The sequence below is a fragment of the Lutra lutra genome, chromosome 7, assembly GCF_902655055.1.
Source record: "Lutra lutra chromosome 7, mLutLut1.2, whole genome shotgun sequence".
Taxonomy (NCBI): Eukaryota; Metazoa; Chordata; class Mammalia; order Carnivora; family Mustelidae; genus Lutra; species Lutra lutra.
The window spans coordinates 117,025,248-117,048,768 of NC_062284.1; the positions used below are offsets into that span (position 1 = coordinate 117,025,248).

The 23,521-nt window shown below is 37.2% G+C and overlaps 1 protein-coding gene across 2 annotated transcripts in view; it reads right to left on the bottom strand.

Moving 5' to 3' along the window:
* Positions 1-3,362: 3,362 nt before the first annotated feature.
* Positions 3,363-23,521, bottom strand: part of CPSF2 (cleavage and polyadenylation specific factor 2) — a 32,468-nt gene continuing 12,309 nt past the window's right edge. For both annotated transcript variants that reach the window (XM_047736985.1, XM_047736986.1), the window contains exons 7-16: positions 22,756-22,871; positions 20,330-20,517; positions 19,387-19,677; positions 14,195-14,295; positions 12,698-12,898; positions 10,829-10,981; positions 9,021-9,246; positions 7,615-7,914; positions 6,100-6,234; positions 3,363-5,703 (exon numbers count right to left, since the gene is read on the bottom strand). In XM_047736985.1, the coding sequence (XP_047592941.1) occupies positions 5,611-5,703; positions 6,100-6,234; positions 7,615-7,914; positions 9,021-9,246; positions 10,829-10,981; positions 12,698-12,898; positions 14,195-14,295; positions 19,387-19,677; positions 20,330-20,517; positions 22,756-22,871 (1,804 nt within the window). In that variant the 3' untranslated portion in view covers positions 3,363-5,610. The remainder of the gene's footprint in view (positions 5,704-6,099; positions 6,235-7,614; positions 7,915-9,020; positions 9,247-10,828; positions 10,982-12,697; positions 12,899-14,194; positions 14,296-19,386; positions 19,678-20,329; positions 20,518-22,755; positions 22,872-23,521) is intronic.

Here is a 23,521-nt window from a genome sequence, read left to right on the forward strand (position 1 = left end):
AGCATTTGCATGGGGGGGGTCTGTAGATTAAGTGGTAGAATTTTATAAGTACTGGTTTCCTGATTTTGATGGAATTACTCTAGTTATGGCTAATGGGACATCATAACCACAACTTAGTATCAAATAGTTAAAAAATTAGTATGTATATGGAGAGAATAAGGTAAATAGGGCAAAATGTTAACAGAAGTGATATATAACTTTTTAAATTACTGTAAATTTTCTATCAGTTTAAAATTATTTCAAAGTAAGTTAAAGAATGAAATATATACAAAGTGATCTTTCAGCTATAAGAAATTTATTATACTGGTTTTTATTCTACTGGAGAAATCTCTGCTTGATGCTTTCATTATCTCAGGTAAACTATTCAAAAGAGTAGCTGAAATAAATGTGGAAGAAGCTTTTCTGAATGGACACTAATGTAGATAATAAAATCCTACTTAATAGTTAAAAATGTACAATATTCTGAATCTTCATTAAACATGCTTCTTTCTTCTTGCAGTAGTTTATCTCCTTGAAAAAAAAAATCACATATATGATACTGAAAAACCTTGAGAATTTGAGCCCTGTACATTCAAGTAATTTTTTCTCATAACTGATAAAGGATTTACACAGTCTCATTAGAGACTTATATCCTTTATTATTTAAATATGAAATTTAACCTAAACCATGACTTGTGTTGGAAATTAGATTATCTTTATGATTTCTGGTATATTCTGCTTTTAATTATAGTTTGGAATTAAATGTTTAATATAAAAAAATCTCCAATGGTAGCAAATGTCTATAGAAGAGGTTTTTTTTTTTTTTAAATTTCCCCCCCACCCCCATCATTTAGAGTCAAGTGATAATATCATGTTGGGTCAAGACTGCAAGCTGTTTCTAAAATAATTTACATTCCTCATAAGCTTGGTAAATGAATCTAAAGAGAAATGAGAACTCCCAAAATATTAAAAACGAGGACTGCAGCAGCACCCTTGGAATAAAAACAGCTTTTTATAAAATAAAAAATAAAATAAAATAAAAACAGATTTGTTTGAAGGATTTCACTAGTTGTGAATGTACAATTTAGCAGTGCCTTAAAAACAAAAACAAAAAGGAAATATGATCAGTTGAATATTAACATTACAATCAAGAAAAACTCAGAAAATGATGTAGTAAGACTTTATGAATCCTTTATACATTCTCCACTTGAGATTATCACTCAGTATCAAAAATTTGAGCAGGACCCATGGAATCCATGAACAATTTCACAAAAGAAAGCATATATACTTCAACTACAGTGAAGAGAAATTTAAAACTCCCCAAACTTCTATTTTGCTCCTTGAAATCATATTTTGACTTCAAGAACTAAAATGAAATAGGCCTGAGTCATAAATGAAAAGCACCCTCCCCCCAAGAAAGAGAGCTGTGTGTGCACGCTGCGGGGGTGGAGGGGGGAGAAAAAGGAGAGAACAAAGATACCCTCAACTTCCAGCAAAATCTTCGGTTTATTTATTTTGGGAATTTTTGGTATTTTCTCATAAATGCAACTAAGGTAGTTAAAAGAGATAGGCAAAAGGAGAAGAAAATTACCCCTCATTGATCTCTGCTCAAGTAGGCAGATCTGAATGTTCCTTCTCTAGTTCCCACTACATCTTCACTTTCATGTTCATTCTGTAGCTGTTGAATGGATGAATAAGAGGGGAAGGAGATGACAAGGAACAAGTAGCACCGGAACAGTCAACCTCTCAATCGCTGAAGTACTAATCACTAGTACTTACCCAAAGTGAACATAAACTAAGAAACGAAAACACAGCCAGTGCAGAAGACGAGTAGTTGAAATTTACAGCCTTATACCTCATGTTACAGTAGGGACTGTGGAACTTACCTAGTTCAACACACTTATTTTAGTATTCAGTGCGTTCTGTAAGGATTCTAGATCAATGAAGGGATTCTATAAAGCTGGGTCCTGTTTCCACTCTGACCGGCTATGAGGCTCCTAAGCAAATCCCTTCCCTTCCTGAGGCCGATTCATCCAAAAGTAAAATAAGTGAGCTGAACTAGATGAATCCCAGTCTTCCTCAGCTGCAACACCAGATGATTTTAAGCTGTAAATTTCAACTACTTTTTTTCTCCCCTATGGGTTTTCTGCAGACCCTGATAAGCTGATTCTAAAATTCACACTGACATTCAAAGAGAACGAGAAAAATCAAAACAATCTTGAAAGAGAACAAAGTTGGAGGACTCACACTTGCCAATCGCAAAACTTAATAAACAGGAATCCAGACAATGTGGTACTGGCAAAAGGATGTATTACATAAATCAATGAGATAGAACTGAGAGTCCAAGAACAAACTCAAACATTTATGAGCAATGGATTTTCAACAAAGGTGATAATCTGATGAGGAAATGGTCTTTTTAACAAACCATGCTGGAACAACTGGATAGCCACATGCGAAAGAATGAAATTGAACCCCTACCTCAAACCATATACAAAAATTAACTCTAAAGAATTTGAAGACTTCAAGAATTTGAAAACTATAAAACTCATAGGAAAAAAACAGGTATAAGTCTTTGTGACTCTGGATGAAGCAATGGTTTCTAAGATATGACACCAACAGCACATGGAACCAAAAGAGAAAAGCATAAAGCATAATTCATCAAAATTAAAAACTTTTATGCTACAAAGGACACAATCAAGACAGTGAAAAACAAAGAATGGGGAAAATGTTTGCAAATCACATATCTGATAAGGATTTAAGTATCCAAACTTTATTTAAAAACTACTAATTCAACAACAAAAAAGATAACTAAAAAATAGGCAGGAGAATCTGAACAGACCTTTCTCCAAAGACATGCAAATGGCCAATAAGCACAGAATAGATGCTCATTATCATTAGTCATTAAGGAAATTCAAATGAAAACCTCTACACACACACTAGGATGATTAAAATAAAAAACAGGGAGTAACAAGTGTCACCAAGGATGCGGAGAAACTGGAATCCTCGCAACCCGCTGGTGGGAATGTAAAATAGTATAGGCACTTTGGGAAGCAGTTTAGAAATAAAGTTTGGAAAACTGACAGTTTCTCAAGAGTTACCATATTTATTACCCAGCAATTCTACTTTTAGGTATAAACCTCCCAAAGCTAAAAACATACATCCACACAAAAAACTTGATAGGAATGTTCATGGCAGCATTGTTTCTAAGAGCCAAAAGGTGGAAACAACCCAAATGTCCATAAACTGAAGAATGGATAAACAAGATGTGGTGTATCCACACAATGGAGTATTGTTCAACCGCATAAAGGATGCTGATATAGGCTGTAATATCAATTTTGGAAATACTATACAAAGCAAAAGAAGTCAGACACAAAAGGCCACATGTTGTAGGATTCCATTTTTATGAAATACTCAGAATAGGCAAATCCATAAAGACAGAAAATAAACTGACGGTTGCCTGGGGCTGAGATGAAGGGAAAATGGGAAGTGATTGCTAATGGGTATAGAGCTCCTTTTGGGGAGGATGAAAATGTGCTGGAATTAGAGTGGTAAGGGTTGCACAACTCTACATATACTAAACCCAATGAATTATATACTTTAAAATAGTGAACTTTATGGTATGTGAATTTCAATTTTTTTTATAAAAGGCCCTCCTTAGAAAATTGATTTCCTCACTTCTATTTCAGACCACCTACTGGTTCATGAAAATAGAAACATTTGCAATGATACTTGACATTTATAATCCATTATAACAAATACTACAATAAAATTTCTTTTTAACCAAATTATTTATACGTATCAGTTGATCGTCCACTTGTATTTAATTTGCCTCTAAACAAAATCTGAAAGTTCCTCTGAGTTCATGATTTATTTTTTGAATTTATATTTTTCTTAAGAGACTAAAGCTAAACAAATGTCTTCCTTTTGAAATTTTAGCAATTCTGTCATCCAGAAACAGGTCAAAGTTTTGCTCTTGCAATGACATTCACACAGCCGTCTTCAAGCAGTACTTTGAAATTTAATTCCTTCTTCATAGGACAATAAGAAGGCTAAGCGAGAAACAATTTTTCAGTATTAGTATTGCAATATAATATGTATAACTAGATGCTTCAAGCCATGTAACAAATGCAGACTTTCTTTCCCCTGGAATATAAATAGGATTCCAGGCTTACTCTCTTCAGTAACAAGAATTTATGTGAAATTTTTTCAAAGCTCTCCAAAAAAAAAAAAAAAAATACTCTTTATCGTCACCTTCTGTAATGTTGTTTTGCATTCTGATTTTTGGTATCAGAGGACTGTAACTTTGTGTTAGCACTATAATCCACAATGAACTCTCCATCAGCTTTGAAATAAAATATTAATCCCAGCCTGATATCATTGGGTAGTACTATACTATACATAGATCCATATAAGTTAAACAGGAATGATCCTTCTAAAGATGCGAAGTATGTGGAAGAGGGCTTAAATACTTAAGAAATAAAGATCAAGGACGGCCACAATCAAGCTACACATGAAAAAGCATCAGCAGATTACAAGAGGGTAACATGATTTTCATTTTTAGGTTCAATGAAAATTGCATATGTTCAGTTTTTACTCTTAAACACAAGTGGCTTATACTGTACCAGGGCTGCCAGCCCCAAGAAAGACAGGAACACAGAAAGGATGACCTTAACCAACTTCAGTATTCTTTTTGTATTTAGGTGTATAAAATCAATCCACTGCTTCAGCAACCTTAGGAGGGAGCAAGCCTAAGAGATGAAACAATTATATCTTTTGATTAAATTATACTATTACCTTATAAAATGATGTTCAACATCTGTTTCCTTAAAAACAGCACTGAGGGGTCTCCGATAAGTAACCTAGCTGATAGCTAAAATGCATAGAGAATCCTTAAGACTGTAACATGGCAAGGAGTTCTTTTGCATTATGTGTATTCAAAGGATGGTGTTGTAGTTCTAACTGAACAACATCTTGATAGAACAAAAAATGGGAGAAATAAAAATTGATTTCTGAATCAAATGTGCACCACCTTCCAGTAGACTGAATAGCTGGGAAATACAGGTAGGGTAAGGAGATATGCCCCATGTGAAGACAACGGCCTATCAGAATTCCAAAGAACAGTTAGAGCACAAACTGTTTTTTGTTTTTTAAACACAGAGGCCTCAAAAAACCATTTCACCAGTTTTGTTTTGTTTTGTTTTTTCTTTTTATATAGCACATCTTTTCTAAATAATTCTCACTTTTCATTCCAGAAAATGTAAGAAACTGTTTGCAAGAACTCAAAACATGCAAACATGTTTCTCTAAGGCCATGAGCTGGTTTGCTAAGTTGCATTGTTTTATTCAAGTAAAAAGCCCTTCTAGAATAGGGGGTCTGTAGAGGAAACCAATCACCCTCAATTCTCTGGCCTGCACACTTGTTAGGATCTCTATCACTCTGAAAGCCAAAAGGTAGAATGCTCACTTAAACATTAGCAAAATGGACTGTATTTACACTTTTTTAAAAAAAACTAATGCATGTTAAATTTTGCTGGCAATTCTTTTTGTATGTTACAAAACAAAAAAGGAAAAGCTTAGAATAAGAATGCTTTTTCTTAGAAAGGTCAAACAGATACTTCTTGACATCATGTCCTTTACACAATGGCATACTGTTCATATAAAAGGTCTCTTATCCTATAAAAATCTTGACAAAGGCAGCCTTCTAATCCAATGCGTCCAGTTTCCGTCTAGAAAGTAAAAGTAAAAAAAAAAAAAAACAAAAAACAACTCTTTAGCACATTTCCTAATCATCAATATGCAGACATAATAAACAAGATACATTAACTGGGTTATTTGGTGATTGGTCTGGAATGGGTTGCTCTGCATAGAACACGGATAGAACATTCGAGTCATGAATCTAACGTAGACATGTAAATGTCAGAATTCAAATAATAAAAATTTACAATAAAATTATACATCATTTCTTTGACAGTCCCTTTTATAAGCCTTCAAGGTCATCATTATGAATATAAATTATGGTCTCCAGTTTGTGAAATTACCAGTCAAGAATTACAGAATTCAAAATGGCAACGCATCAGAACGAAGTACTTGTTCAACTCATCCCTTATTAAAAACACACTTACTCTACGGACTGCTACTTGGTTGTTGCAAACAAGTACACCTCCTACAAATTCAGCTTGAATCCCCTCCCGTAAAAGAACTTGCTTGAAGTCTGACAGTCTTGGTTCGTTCATAAAAACTGACTGATGTCCAGGAACCTTAGAAAAGGTTAAAGGGGAAAGAATCACTTCAGATAAAACAGCAGACACACAGCTGTACTGAATAAAGTGAAGTAACTAACACAGGATCTCTAAGATACTTTCTGTCATTCTCTGAAGACCTCTGACAGATTGTATGAAAGCTGTAAATCACACTCCAAGTTGTTATTCTGAATTTTACCTCCTTATTTAACATTACAAAGCCCTTCAGATTTTCTGAATGTTTCCCAATCAATTTTTATTAGTCATGCCTCACAGAAACAGAGAGACATTTGCTGATGTGATGCTCTCCACTCACCCACTTGCCTGAGGGGGTCAAGGAGAGTGCCAGTAGGCAAAACTGAACCAAAAACTTGGTTTTCTAGATCCAACTCCTTCACTTAGTTCTGAGGGGAGTTCTCCCCTGATCCCACTTTCACCTTCCCTTCTCCCTGAGAGTGAATGCCAAAAGGTTTTAGAATCAGAAGAACAAGCAGCTCAACCTATTGGTGCTACTTGGAAATTGCCTTGAAGAGCACTAGCTTTAGCACACAGAAAAAAAGATTCTTATTCCTCCCCCAATCTCAAGATCATCACTAGAAGGGAATCCAGTGACAGAGACTGTCCCTCTACTCCTTACTGCACAGAAAGCCTGGAGTCCCCTGACATGCACACAGGACTGTTGACACAGTTTTAACACTGCTGTTGTAAGTTAATTACCAGAAATCTTTGCTAACTAGTGTTATCTCCTGAGAACATGTAAATACTAAATTAAAAATTTATCTGCATTTAATAAAAGATTTCTAACTATATCAAAACCAAAAATGATTTCAGCTGAATTGACAACATACAAAAATGGAGGACAAGAGTTTCAGTCTTAGAAAACTATAAATCTTCTGACTGGAAGCAGGTATGTGATATAATCCTCACAATCAAAATTTAAATACTGAAAAAATAAATCATGAAACAATAATGTATCTTATAATATTTGTTAAAATTTCCTTTAAATTATCATTCCCTTGTCATCCAGGATATACACACACACAACCACATCTTAAGTAATCACTTTCTAAAACTCCAAAATCAGCCTACACCAAACACATATTTTTATTTTTATTCTTTTTTTAAGATTTTTATTTATTTATTTGACAGACAAAGATCACAAGTAAGCAGAGAGGCAGGCAGAGAGAGAGGGGGAAGCAGGCTCCCTTCCGAGCAGAGAGCCCAATTCGGGGCTCGATCCCAGGACCCTAGGATTATGACCCAGGCCGAAGGCAGAGGCCTTAACCCACTGAGCCACCCAGGTGCCCCCAAACACATATTTTAGAGTTAAAAACATAAAAGAAAAATCCAAAGGATGGCAAATTAAGGAAGAGACAGAAGCAGCATGTGCTTGTTTACCTCGTGGGGGGGTAAGGGTTCCAAGGTCGGAATGATCTCGCTCTCTTCGCCTGTCTCTTTCTCATCATCTCCGAACAGACTCTTCATGGCTTTCTGTTGTGCTATAACGCTGGAATCCGAAGGAGCGTCCACTTGCATTTCTGAGTCCTCTCCATCATCCTTCAGTTCTCCTTCTTCTAAAATAACTCCTGTGTCCACTTTGGAAACTCTCATATCCAAGACACCATCTATCCAAGCTAATTCGGCATCTTTTGCCTTGCAAAACTGAAGGGAGCTGACAAGTGAATCTTTCAATCTCACCTAGACACGATGCAAAAGGGAGGGAGAGATGAAACCCTGAGTATAAATTAGCAATAAAATATAGCCAGTTATTATTATTTCCTAATTCTGGTAATGCTTATTAAGATTCGAAAATCTTTCACTCGTCTGATCTTCACTGTGACTGGTAATGACCTAGTGACCTGTGAAATCATTAGGACCCCTGTCTACTTCCCAAAAGGTTCTTAACCCTTGGTTGCACCCTGGGATCACACGGCAATTTCTTAAAATACATGTTAATGCCAGGTTCTACCTTCAGTGACTCCAACACAAATGGTGAGACTAAATCCAGAGCACTGAGTCCCCCCACCCCTCCCCCCAAGTTCCCCAGATGGTTCTCACGTGCAGCCAACATTGAGAACCACTGATAAGCCTCATCCTCTAGTGGTTGCCACTCTTCAGGAGTACTGAATTACTTACTGTTTCCTTCATTACCATGAATTCACACATCCTTATTCTTGGAACGCTGCTTCCTCTTTTCTGCCCAGAATAACTTTGCTGCCTGGTGAATTCCAACCCATTTTCTCCAACCCAATCCAGACATCGCTCTTGCTTTAACTGACACCATCCCCCCGCCCCCCACCAGATAAAAATCTAACCTCTCCTCTGTGCTACTCCTATTTTTTTATACCTGCCTCCATTTTTTTTTTTTTCAATTAGGAATAGACCCTTGACATCAGTGAATTTTTATAAAACATCTGAATTCTTGAATACTCCCCATTCCCCTCACCTTCACACTTCTGCAAATGCTGTTCCCTCTGCCTGGAATACCCTTTCCCCCTCTCTATACCACCCTGATGACTGATCTAAACATCTGTTAGGATTCAGCTTAGTTATCACTGCCTCTGGGAAATCTCTTTTAAACTTCCAAATCTGGGTTGGAGTCTCACAACATCCTGTACTTCCTCCATCAGAGGTAATAACAATGTGATAAATGATCTTTCCTTATTATAAGCCCCCAGACCATAAGATCTACTAAGACAAGGGGACCATGTCTGTCTCACTCACCACTGAATTCCTAATATACCTGTCCTCATCTGCAACAAAAAGTCTTCGTTTCTGTGTGGCTCAAATGCCAGTGCACTTACCTGGTAGATGTGAGTTTCACTAGTGGCATCAACTGTTTCGTGTAGCTTTGGCATGTACACTTTAATATCTTTCCCACCGAATGCACGACAGCACTCTGCGAGATCCTGACTAGCCTCTGGTGGTCCGTGGACAATGATCAGCTGTCGTGGTTTCATCTGATTAATAATCTTTTTAATGGAATCTCCATCGGAGCGTCCTTCATAGTCTATATAAGTAACCCTGGCTCTGTAATTAGACAGGATAATTCAAGCTTATTTTTCTATAAGTTAACTCCAAAACCAGGTTATTAATGGCTTTTATCAGGAAAGAAATGTATAGGATATATAAAATGAGGATTTTAGGAATACATGTGTCATACTGTTGATATGTATTTGAATGGGATTATTCAGTAGCTCTTAGAAAAAAAATAACTCACTATATAAAGAAAAATAAACCTGGATCCTGATCTAATGTCACATACAACAGCAGGTTGAGTTGAAACCATAAAAGAGAAATGTAAAGATTTAAATTTAATAAAATAAAATGTACAAATTATGTTTGTGACCATGGACAAGGAGGGACTTCTTTATGTAATCACAAAACCGTAATAGAAAATATTATTTCATTACATCAAAATTAAAGGTATTTTTAAACAAAGTAGACCATGGACAACTCTTATAAATAAGTAACACAATGGGAGAGGATATTTGCATTGTCTGAAACTAACCAGGGCTAATATCCAAAATATACAATGAACCCCTGCAAGTAACAAAAAGGCAGCAACCTCTAGAGAAAAATGCACGAAAGCCACGCACTTGGAATTCACAAAAGACAAAAAAGGTAAGAAGCATTTGAAGAAGATAAACTAATAACCACAGTAAGACAAATTTAAACAGTAGTGATACGTTACTCTATACCTACCAGGCTAGAAAGCTTTAGAGTTAGATAATGCCAAATGTTGTTAGGGAAACAGGGATGAAAAAAGCCTTCTGCTCCACTAGCAAAAATATAAACTGATACAGCCATTCAGGAGAGAATTTTCTGATACTGTTAATATGCATTATTTAGATATAAGTTATACCCAAATACATACTAAAGAATAGCACTAGACAAATAAACCACTGTGCTCTCTAATGACTTAAAAAAAATTCCAGAATGTTGATTTACTACTGTTACAAGCTGTAACAAACAAAAAAAGGTTTATTTACTACTTCAGGTTATAGTAACAATTTTAAGACATTGGGGCCCTAGAGATGTTTAAGTCAAGGAGTATGTTTATGAACACTTAGAAAAATTAAACTTGTGACCTGCGTAAGTTCACATGCTACCAGACTTAATAAAAAGGCCAGAATGTGGGGCACCTAGGCAGCTCAGTGGGTTAAGCCTCTGCCCTTGGCTCAGGTCATGATCCCAGGGTCCTGGGATCGAGCCCTGCATCGGGCTCCCTGCTCAGCGGGGAGCCTGCTTCTCCCCCCACCCTCTCTGCCTGCCTCTCTGCCTACTTGTTGTGATCTCTGTCAAATAAATAAATAAAATCTTTAAAAAAAAAAAAGGCCAGAATGTTTCTTTGTATAAATATATAATTTAATTTTTAAACCCCACCTCACCACCCATTCAATCACACTGGAATTCAAATACCATTAATGAAAACAAAATGCCACCATACTTCACAGGTCTGTGCATGGAAAAAGAAATTAAATTTTAAAAGTACAAACTTACTAGAGGATATTCAGAAATTTCACTTTTGAAACAACGTAAGTTATGTAATTTAAGTTCTTAAAATTTTATCTTATAATCTAGTTTCAGAAATGCAACAAAAAGCACTTACTTTATTTCGATAGACTCTGTCGTAGAAATACACTTGGTAGGAACATCAGATAAATCCTGATCCATGGGTTCATCTCCGTTTGTCAAGCCAGATTCTAATTTGCTTTTCTCTTCTTCAGTCGCTTGAAGTTCTGGCACTAAGAAATCCTCTGGTCTAAATGATAAGTCTCTAATTAGAAGCAGTAACGAGCAAGCTAATATTATATAATATACGTAACTAGTAGATGGCGCAAGTTTTAGACATCTCACGTATCTCAGATTTAAGTATACAACTTATGCAAAGCTAATGCAACTTTATAGTATCAATTACCAAATGACTGCATATATTCTGTTCCTCCTGACCCCTGAGGAATGCTCTTTAAAACACACCATGGGGGCTAGTAAAGAAGCCTACACCATTAGAAAATCTCCGTGGCTACCTTAAGGACTATTATAACGTGGCCCTGCACCTTTCAGTCATTCTTTCTCTCCATCTCTACGGTTTCTCTTGCCAATTCCCAGTTATTATAAATCCCAGCTTCTGATTTCTGTAAGAGCCCCACTTATCCCACCTGTGCCCAAAGAAAGCGTAGGACTCCCCGTTGGCACATTACCACGAAGACTGAGATACAAAATCATGAGCTCCCTCGAAAGCCTTTACTTTCATTTCAATGAAACATGAATGCATCTATCTCTCCATTTTTACTTCTGAGAGAGAGTTGTATGTTAAAAGTAAAAAAACAGGGTCACCTGGGTGGCTCAGTTGGTTGAACAAATGACTGTTGGTTTTGGGTCAGGTCATAATCTCGGGGTCATGAGATCAAGCCCAGTGTTGGGCTCCCATGCTCAGCGCCAAGTCGGCTTGAGATCCTCTCTCCCTCTGCCCCTCACCACTCCCACACTCTCTTCTCTCCCCTCTTTCTCTAAAGTAAATGTCTTTAAAAAAAAAAAATTAAAAAACAAACTTAAAAATGTTCTTGCTCACCTCCCATAATTATCTACGCCCCACCCCCAAATCCACTCACTCCCCTCTCTGGGAATGCAGGCCTCTGTTACCCAACACCTAGATTGTTATGGTAGCTTCTCACATCCTGGAGTCCAACTTCTCCCTCTGTAATCCACATAATAGCAGAAGCAACCACTTAAAGGGCATTTACTAGGAGTCATGAGTCACAGGTCAGATTCTGTGCTAAGGGCCTTAAAAATATAACCTCACTTAAATCTTACCCCCACTTTTCAGATAAGGAAATTGAAGCAAAAGAACACTTGTCCATGTGCTAAACAGACTGTGGACACTAATTGAGTGGAATGGTAAATAAACTCACTAATGCTATTTAGATTATTTTCCCTCTGCACTATTTTAGAGGACCAAGTAGTGCCCCACTTTCCCTCTCTAAAATGGGGAAAGAAAGTTCTTGCTCATCTTTTTAAACTTTTCACATACCTAGGTAATAAAACTGCTACTCTGCCTTTAAAATTAATTCTTTAGATGTTCCCCAACCTCTCTATTTTTTAAAAGATTTTATTTATTCATTTGACAGAGAGATCACAAGTAGGCAGAGCAGCAGGCAGAGAGAAAGGGAAGCAGGCTCCCCGCTGAGCAGAGAGCCCGATGTGGGGCTCGATCCCAGGACCCTGAGACCATGAGCTGAGCTGAAGGCAGAGGCTTAACCCACTGAGCCACCCAGATGCCCTGCAACCTTTCTATTTTATACTATACTTTCACACTATACAAGTCCTCTGTATCTTTCAAAGTGGGGTACTCAGAAACTATCAAAGTACATGATATGACCAGAAAGTCCAAATTTATTGAGTTCTAATGATACACTGAGTTACACACAAACTACACAGTCTAATCTGGAAGAAAGAAATAGTTGCTTTGTTTACATACTTGATAATTTCTCCATATTCATCCCATTTAATTCTTTCTTCCGGGGCAGGAAACATAGGGTAAGACTTTTTAGCCTGTTTGAAGAAACTTCCTTTACGACTACCTTCACCTTTCATCATCAGGTCATGTTTAGTCTTGTGAGCCGATGGCTGATCAATGTCTTCCTCAACATCACTCTCATCACTGGAATCTATGTCTGCCCTAAGAAGATTGTAGAATAGATAAAGGTCATCAAGTCCCCACAAGATTTTGAATTAATATTTAAAAAATTATTTTTGAATTCAATGATAATTTTATTGGATTGGTAATTTTGTAAAATAGCATTAACTGTCAGTTAATAAATACACATTAATACTAGCACTGAAAGTCTCAATGATACTCAAAAAAATTTTTAATAACACAACACACTAAGGTACATCATAATCAGTGAAGGAAAATGCATGCACACACACATACTACAGAGGAACAAAGAAAACAGTGACAGCATTCTCTGAAACTGCCTGCCAGAAACAAAGGAGTGAAGTCTGTAAACTGCTAATCCGTATTCCCAGTAAAAATATCATTCAAAAAAAATATAATTTTGCCAGACTAAAAACAAACAAACAAAAAAACCCAGAAAAATCTGATGGGAGGATATTGCCTGCAGATACGCAGTCCATGAAACAAATATCAAAGGCATTCCTTCAGAGGAGAGAGGATGATACCATGTGGCAGTATGTCCACACAAGGGAGGAATGAGAATAAGAAATTAGAAATATATGTGCAATAGAAGTCATTTTAAAAAATTTCTTTAAAAAATAAAATTGATTTTTTTTTAAAAGATTTTATTTATTTATTTGACAGAGATCACAAGTAGTCAGAGGGGCAGGCAGAGAGAGAGGAGGAAGCAGGCTCCCTGCAGGGCAGAGAGCCCAATGCCGGGCTCGATCCCAGGACCCTGAGACCATGACCTGAGCCAAAGGCAGAGGCTTTAACCCACTGAGCCACCCAGACGCCCCTAAAATTGATTTTTTAAAAACAAAACAAAAAAAAAATTGGCACCAGAAGAACTTGGCATTCTAGCACCATTTAAAAATGTTCACAAAAATAATGAAGTCAACAGAAAATTTAAATACATATTCTTTTTAATTTAAATTCAAGTTAGTTAACATACAGTGTATTATTAGTTTAGTTTATACAGTTTAGTGATTCATCAGTTGCATACAACACCCGAGGCTCGTCATGTTACTTGCCCTCCTTAATGCCCACCACCCAGTTACCCCATTACCCCTCCCATCTCCCCTTCAGTGACCTTCAGTTTGTTCCCTATAATCAAGAGTCTCTTAGGTTTGTCTCCCTCTCTTTATCTTATTTTTCCTTCCCTTCCCCTATGTTCATCTGTTTTGTTTCTCAAAGAAAATTTAAATATTTTCAAATAAACTTTTGTATCTTAGAAATAAGTTCTTAAATTATATGTAATTTACATATAAGCTTCTAATCTGTCTGAAAATAACTCACTCTTTTGACTGCTCTAGTTTTTTCGCCGCTTCTTTCTTTAGTTTCTCTTTTTCTAAGTATTCTTCTAGTTCTTTCCCTTCAAGCTTCACACGTTTCCTCAACTGGAGAAAAACAGCAGACAGAAGGAAGCATCGTTATCAGGGGTTATGTGTTGGGGTGTGAGATGTAACACATCTGTGAATTTACCATCTTAAATTTGAAATTATTCAAGTTCCCATTACATGCAATTACAGATCCTCCTTAGATTAAGACCAAAATTGAGCTGCCACATTTCTAGGCTGGGTTTAATTTAAACTGGTTAAAAATCACCAATCAGGAAAAGAAAATACGGATAAGTATTTTTATAATTTAGAGTAGGTGAGGCCTACGCAAGACATAAAACCCAAAAGCCACAAAGGAAAAGATGAATAAATATGGCCAACATGAAAAAAAAAAATACATCTCTTTGACATTTAAAAATCTCATAAAATTATAGGGAATGGAGAAAATTATCTGCAGCACTACTTGACTATCAGAGGCTCTTTTTTTCCTAAGAGCTCTTCCCAATCAGTTAAGAAAAAGATGATCAACATGTCAAAAAAGGACAAATCCATATATAAGCAACTTACAAAATAAGAAAAACAAGTAAACCAGTAGCTATGAAAAGATGTCTCATTTTGCCGGTTTTTGAAAAACGCAATTTTTTTGAAACGTAATACCATTAAGATTTTATTTATTTATTTATTGGGGGGGTGGACATGAGGAGGCAGAAAGGGAGAAGCAGACTCCCTACTGAGAAGGGAACCTGACATGGGGCTCAATCCCAGAACCCTGGGATCATGACCTGAACTGAAGGCAGAGACACTTAACCTAGTGAACCACCCAGGTACTCTGTAATACCATTGCAAAATCTTTTAGATTGGCAAAGCTAATTACTATATATCTATGGAAAAATTAGCACAAATATGGTAGAAGGCGATTTGCCATAAAAATGTGCCTGTAATTTAACACTGCATTTCTACTTCTAGGAATTTATCCTCAGAAACAATCCCAAGTGTAAGGAAAAAAGTAAAATTGCCGCTATGTTTGTAACAGTAAAAAACCAGACTCAACTTTAAAATCCACCAACATGGGATGATTAAATCAGTAGATCTCTCCAACATTTTGATCTCAGGATTGCCTTAGACTCTTAAAAATTACTGAGAACCCCAGAGTTTTTGTGGGTTTTTTTGTAGATTACATTTATTAATGTCCACCATATCAGAAATCAAGAATGAGTTTTAAAGTACTCATCTGTTCACTAAAAAATAAAATCATTGCATATTAACATTATCATATCTTTGCAAAAGGTAACTATATTTTCTAAAGCAAAAAAAATATTGGAGAGCACGGCATTATTTTACATTTTTGCAAGTCTCATTAACATCTAGCTCAATAGAAGACAGCTGGATCCTCACATCTGCTGAATTCAATCTCTTGCAATATGTTGTTTTGGTTAAAGCATATGAAGAAAATGCAGCCTCACACAGATGTATAATTGGAAAAGGGGAAAATATTTAAATAGCCTTTCCATGAATATTCCTAGGTATTACATCAAAACTCAAAAACTGGTGGTTTCTTAAAGATTAGTTGTAACGTGGAATCTGAAACCAACAACTTTTTATGCTGTTATATTAAAATATACTGATTTATCTTGCACTTTGAATGGCTCTTTTAGCTGAGCACTATTTTGTACCTACAGGCATTGGTTATTTGCAAAATACTAGTGCACCAAGTTACACAGATCTTACAAATGTTGACAATATTTTAAAAATCACATTTGCAAATATCACCACCAGACTCAATCAGCAAAACCGCCTAAGTTTCAGTTGTCAATCTCACAGTGATGGGCATATCCCTTTCTAAGATTCTAATTTTCAACTTCGAAGCTTAGATTTTATCAGACTTAGGCAATCAATGCTATCAGTTGTTTTCTTTAGAGTGACAAGCTCAACTTAACTCATCTTTGGGGGAGTATCTGCCGAATACCCAGGTCTGAATAACCATGTCATTATTTCAAATAAAAATGGTGTTCCAAGAAAAAAGTGGCCAGTTAACTTAATTACACATGTGGCTTTCCTCGAGGCAAACATCGTGTGTTAGTAAACAACACAGGTGCTATGTGCGTACTGCCCATCCTGCCATCCAGATTATTTTTAAAAACCTTTTACTAAAAGGATTTAATAAAATTAATAACTTTTACTGCTTCATCAAGAACATTCTTAAGTGAAATGGACCCTTTTGGAACTTTGTGTGCTGATGTACAATGCTACAGCTGGGGCAGTGGCTGGCGGCTGGTGCCACTGCTGGATTTACGCTGAGGCACCAGCACTTTTCCCACCACTGCTTTGACTCTGCCATGTTAAATGTAGGCACAGTGAAATGGCAAACAATATCTTCATATTCCTATCAGAAGTAGTTTTGACCCTTGGCGCTCCCTGAAAGGGTCTCAGGGACCCCCTCCCAGGGGCCCTCACACCATACCTTGGGAACCACTGTATTCAATAATCACTGTATATACACACACGTGTGCAATTATAAAGTCACTAAAATGAGTTCATTTATTTGAAAACACCTGAGTGTTTATAATATAGCCATCTGTGCATGAGAAGTCAGGAGAGCGGTTTTCCTCGGAGGGGAAGGTTCTGGAAGGGGATGTATGAGGTACTGCTGATATTCCTTGGTCTGGGTACAGACCAGACAGGTGTCTCTCACGCACACTTCCAGTATGTTACGTGGCAATGGACACTGAAAAAAATCTGTACTTGTTTGGCTACAGTAAATCTGTGGAAAGTGCTGCTATTGTCTGAAATGAGGAAGACTCAGAGAAGAGTTAAGTCTGGGACTAGGGGGAGAAGAAAGAGTACAGTGTTTTGCAGATGACCTTGTAGAGGGAAAAACTGATAGGTCATGGAGAGAGAAGGTGTGATTATAGAAGAAACACTCCTACGAGGGGAAAAGGAAAAGAATCCTAAGTGTCAATACTACTTATTAAAAAGTCAAAAGCTAATGTTTCAAGTTATACCTCCAAATGTCCTTTCCTATTTTTTTCAAACTGAAACAGCTTTTTTTAAATTTTTTTTGAAAGAGCTTTTAATATTCTCTTTATTAATTCCTCAAATGGCCTATGCCTATCAACCTTACTTGAATTTCTAGTAATTATTATTTTCAAATTCAGTATTTCGTATCTGATGAAACTATTTCACAAGTATTTCAAAGAGCTCTTTTCATTTTCTCTTAAAGATTTATTTATTTTAGAGAAAGAGAGAGTGAATGTATGCACGTGGTGGGGGAGGCCAGAGGGAGAGGGAGAATTTCAAGCCGACTCCCCGCTGAGCACAGGAGCCTAACCTGGGACTCCACTCCATCACACAATCTCACAACCCTGAGATTATGACCTGAACCAAAATCAAAAGCTGGCCACTTAACGAGCTAAGACACCCAGGTGCCCCTGAGCTCTTTTAATATTTAAAGAAAACTCCATGTTTCTAAGCTATTGAATAACCCAAATGGCAGTTTTTACTTTGATATGTTTGCTCTGCATCCTTCCTCAATAATTCTGTATTTATAGTGAAGGTATAGGAGATTTCAGTTACTATTTTTGTGCTTTTCTTGAGTAAAGACTAAGTTATGCTTATCACTCAGCCTCTAACAAACAACATTCCTTAACAGGTCTACTAGGAAGGAAAAATGAAAGAATCATCTACAGCTGTCCCCAACTGTGGCAGTTATTAGCCCATTCAGTATCCACTACTACAGATTTCAGTTAATGATACTAGCTTTGGAAAACTGACAGATGTGCTCATTGGTTATTAAGCAAAATGATCTTTTGGCATACCGTTCACCTGGCTACTGTTTTGTGCTGGTAACAAGAGCTAAAGCAGCCAATGTGGATATAGAAACAAGTTAGGCTATTTAGTGGGGAGAAGATATGGGGATTTTTGTCTGACTGCTTCTACTTCTTAGCTAAGTTCGAAACAAATTCATGTGCTACGGGTGAGGGCTGAGTTGAGTTGTGGGATATTTGAATAGAAGGGGGGTATAAAGCTATCTAACTGGAGAGTAGGAAAAAAGAGTATCTTAGAGAATGTTGGACTGGTGCTGGGTACCCGTCTGAGATGTGACATCACAAATGTGAAGGGCAATCTGCCCACACAGTAGTATGTTTAACGCCAGTAACATAAGGTTGCTTGGGTATAAGCACAGTTAAGCAAATGGTTTAACTAGGGTCAAAGCTTTGCCAGGTGAGTACAATAAATAGGAGGGTAACAGAGATAAAAGTGTTTGTAAGTAATGATGGACCACTGACTAGAAGCTGGAGCAATGATGGATAGTAGTAGAAGTGGAAAGGTTCACAAATTAAAAGTCCAATGGAACCAAAGAATTGTTGGCATGGGGCTATCAGAGTAAGTCTGAGGTAAGATCAGAGTGGGATGCTTGAGGTGGAGATCTTCAGGGGTAACCCATAACAAGGTGAAGGGTACGATCACAAGAGTAGATAGCATGATTGTGGGAAGGGATGGCTAAGGTGAAATGAAGGAAAAGATCATTAAGAAATAAGGTGTGAAGGGACTGAGAGGGCTGAGGACTTGGCCAGATCACATGTACGGATGCTAGAGTCATCAAGAATGCAGTCCTGAGTGCGTGCACAGGAAGACTGTGGACCAGGATTAAAGTCACCAATGAAGGACAGAGAACAACCAAGGGATCAGTAAATGTCAGAAGCGGTCAGAGTATTGTCAAGTCTGATGGCACGACCTAGAAAGGGAAGAGAAATGGCTTGAAAGCAGAAAAAGGATCCCTGCCGCACCCAAAGTTCACAAAGCATGAAAGAGAAAAAGAGCATCTACTTGAGAGACCTACAGGAAAAAGGTCATTGTTACGAAACAGCCAGATTTCAATTAGGGAAAGGATGTGAAAAGAACTTTTCAAAGAGTGCTTGAAAATATAAGGTATGTATGTGGCACCTTCTGGGCATGGTTCCAGTGGATACCATGGAAGGGTTAAAGAATGAGGATTTCCAATTAGGAAGCTCAGATCTGTGCTCTTAAAGGCTCTCTACTGTTACTCTGGTAAAAATCTGGAAACAATTTCAAGTTTCATTTCATTTATATAAACATCACACATGTGTCTCCCAAGCACTTTTAAGATAAAATTCACATACAAGCACTTACCTCTATTTCTGTAATTTTTTCAGAAGGATTATCAATTAAGAAACGGGCTAAAGTCCCAGGAGTAGTTCTGTAAGTTAGAATGATTGAGTTTTTAGGGTCCTGACACCACTGAATGAAGAGATCCCTTGAAAATCCGCATTCCAGGTCAGGCTGGCTGGCGAGTACCACTTTGGGGCTAGGTACCCGAGCCAAGTCGGAAAGACCGTGACATAAAGAGAGATGGCGAAACTGAAATGGATTATTTCTTTTGTCTTCAAAACATCTCATCAATTTGTCACTCATCCATTCTACCTATAGGGGGAAAGGATGGCCATAATTAGAAAATACTAAATTATAATTGCAATGTCTTCTTCAAGGTCTAAAAGTTCATGTTCTGTCTTCTTTTAAGTATTTACCACCAGTAGTTCTTAAAACTTGTACCATTCTGATAAGCAGCTTATTTTCTGTTCTGTTCCCCCATTACATCCTTCCACCCCATAGCTCATCCCTAAAAATCCAATTCTGCATTGTAGTTCAGTTACAAGTCACCTTAACTCTTACTGAGAAAGCAGAGTGTTAAGTTTTAAATAAATATCTTACCCGAGATTGCTATTTCAGGGGAAAGAGCTTATTCAGAAAGAAGAGAAAAATGGATTCCAACATTTATATCCTATGAGGTAGGTTCTACTTTTGTCCTCATTTTACAAATTGTGATACCAAGTGTTAGAGGAGAAGCAACTTGCCCAATCTGTAAGATGGGGACAAAAACAGAACCTACTTCATAGGGTCTAGAAGGACTAAATGAAATATTCCTTGTGAACAGACAGAACAAGTGGTTCGTTACCATTATCATCATCAACCTCTTTCACAGGAAAATAAAATCCAAAGAGCAACTAAATTGTTTTCTAGAAGTCCAATTTCTGTAGAAAACTTCTGTAATACAAATGACACCATGAAAACAAACCTGGGACTTGGAAAACTCCACCACATTATAGCTGACATTATTTAGGAGTGCCAGCGAATAGACACCCAGGCCTGCATCTTTAGTTCTCCAGATTTGATCAAGGAGTTGAGCAAGTTCCAAAACTCTGCCTGCAGTGTCCACTGCTATTAATACATTTCCATCACCTCGAAGTGTTTCCAGGACATTTGCTAGAAAACAAGAATGTAAAATCCATAGAGAACATAACAATACCTTGCTATAAAATTAAAGAAGACTTTATCTCCAGTATAAAGACTGTAACTTATAAATAAGCGATTATTGGGCCAGGTACACAATTTTAAAAATTCCACTCAGGTTATTACAACTAGTTTTTATTCTGTGAATGTAAGTTCATAGGAATGAAAGACAATGCCATTCATTCTCAATTTTTTTTTCCACTGAAAAAGCGTAAATCAGTGGTCCCCAGCCCTCTTCACCCACAGTACACATAGAAAATGACATTCTTATAGTATACTGTGGCTATTTAAAACTTTGTTATAAATGATTCCCAAATTTATACACCCTAATACACACATTCATACTCTCTATTTTATACGTACACATTTTGTATGTTTGCATGCCCACACAATAAAATATAGATCCAATTCCCTCTTCCAACAAAAGTATCTTTATGAGTAGATATCCTCACTCTACATTAAAGTTGGCTTGGAAACATTTGGTAAAACCAAACTCTAGCAAAAACAAACAAAAAAACATACAAACTGATACCTTCTTAAAGTGAAAACAATATAGTACACAAATTCTGCCTTTTTTTTTTTTTAAGATATTACTTAAAATTTGTCAGAGAAGAGTGCATGTGCCCAAGCAGGGGGAGCAGCAGCCAGAGGGAGAAACAGGCTCCCCGCTGAGCAAGGAGCCCAACCTGGGACTCAGTCCCAGAATGCTGGGATCATGACCTGAGCCGAAGGCAGATGCTCAACCGACTAAGCCACCCAGGCGCCCCACAAGCTCTGCTTTTTAAGTAGACAAATGAAAGCAGTGGTTTCAAACATGTTTAAAAGTAGAATCTAGGGGCGCCTGGGTGGCTCAGTGGGTTAAAGCCTCTGCCTCCGGCTCAGGTCATGATCTCAGGATCCTGGGATCGAGCCCTGCATCAGGCTCTCTGCTCGGCAGGGAGCCTGCTTCCCCCCTCTCTCTGCCTGCCTCTCTGCCTACTTGTGATCTCTGTCAAATAAATAAAATCCTAAAAAAAAAAAAAAAGTAGAATCCAATTTTCCTGTTGAAATCCTGTGTAGCTTATAAAAGAAGAGTAAGAAGGTAAGGCAGCTGGAGCCAAAGCAGAAGCAATGAGGGATGGCCCAGAGGCTGCTCTTTAGAACTGAGACTACTAAATTAGAGTGTTAAGACACCCAACATCAAAAATCAGTGAACTATTTGCACCCTCAGGTATCACCTTTGCTCATTTTTCTTTTAGAGTGTAAGTGTTTTGCTAATGGATTTTTTTTTTTTAGTATTTATTTAAGAGAGAGAGGGCATAAGAGAGTGAGCACCCAAGCAGGAGGAGCAGCAGGGGAGGGAGAGGGGAGAAACAGACTCCCTGCTGAGCAGAGAGCCCAATGTGGGGCTCTATCCCAGGACCCTGGGATCATGACCTAAGCTGAAGGCAGACACTTAACCCACTGAGCCATCTAGGAACCCTTTTTTAACAGATTTCTATGAGCTCTTTCTATATTCTGGCATTCCCTAGACATGTATCAGCGAATGCCAGGTAGAGCTAGCTATGTGCTGAATGACAGGGAGAAGTCAATCTCAACACCTATCCCACAAAAGCTGAATTCAAATGAACTAAAGTATCTTTTTCTACAAAATATGGTCACATAATATTTTTTCAAAAATATTAGTTAGGGGAGCCTGGCTGAGTTAGTTAAGCACCTGACTCTTTTTTTTTTTTTTTTTTATAAATTTTTTTTTTTTTAATATTTTTTATTTATTTATTTGACAGAGAAAGAGATCACAAGTAGACAGAGAGGCAGGCAGAGAGAGAAAGGGAGAAGCAGGCTCCCTGCTGAGCAGAGAGCCCGATGCGGGACTCGATCCCAGGACCCTGAGATCATGACCTGAGCCGAAGGCAGCAGCCTAACCCACTGAGCCACTCAGGTGCCCTAAGCACCTGACTCTTGATTTTGACTCAGGTCATGAACTCAGTGTCATGAGATTGAGTCCCGCAACAGGTTCCACACTGGGTATGGAGGCGGCTTAAGATTCTCTCTCCCCCTGTGCCCCTCCCCGACCTCTCCCTCTCTTTAAAAAAAAAAAAAAAAAAAAAAAAAATTAGAGTTAATCAATCTCTCATGACAAGAAAAGTGTTAAACAAAATAGAAGAAACTGTAACTCATACCACCATGCCCCTCCACGGAGGACATTACTACGTAATACGTAATACGTACTCAGAAGTTGCTCATCTCTCTGTTTTCTCCTAGGCTGCACATATGTGGCATTAAAGGAATCTGTGATAAGCAGGGAGGGTCTGCTTAGCATTTCCAAGGAACATCCATTTAAATGACTATAACAAAGTTGAAGAAGAGTATTATATCATTTCAAATAAACAACTGCGTATCTCACCCAAAAACATAAGCAACTTTCTTTTATAAGATTTTTCCTTCCCTAACTATAAAAGGACACGTGCTCATTAATAAGAAATCTAGTACATTTAAAAAAAAAAAAAAAAGGAAAATTAAGATCTTCCAGAGTACCACCACTCAGAGAAATCGATATATTTTGGTATATATCCTTCTAAGCACACAAATACACTTTTCTAGGCATATGTATGTGAATATATTTTACAAAACAGGTATCTCATGTATATGTCTCTATACTCAGTTCTATAGCCTGGTTTTCTCCCAATGATACTAAAACTGGTTTCTAAATCGGTTTTTTAACAATTGTAAAAACCTCTGCCTAGGTTACTTTTTCTCATCATTATAAATAATCTCAAAGAACATTTTTGCAAGAAGCTTCAATTGCATTTCTGACTGTTTCTTTAGGACACATTCCTAGAATTTACTACAATATACAATTTTGCTAAATGGCTTTCCAGAAAGATTTAATCTTTTTCAGAAAGCTCTCTTTTCCAGAAGGAATGAGCAATTCGTTAAATATCTCCTAGAAGAATACTACCATTTAAAAATCATTTTAATGATATTTAATTTTAAA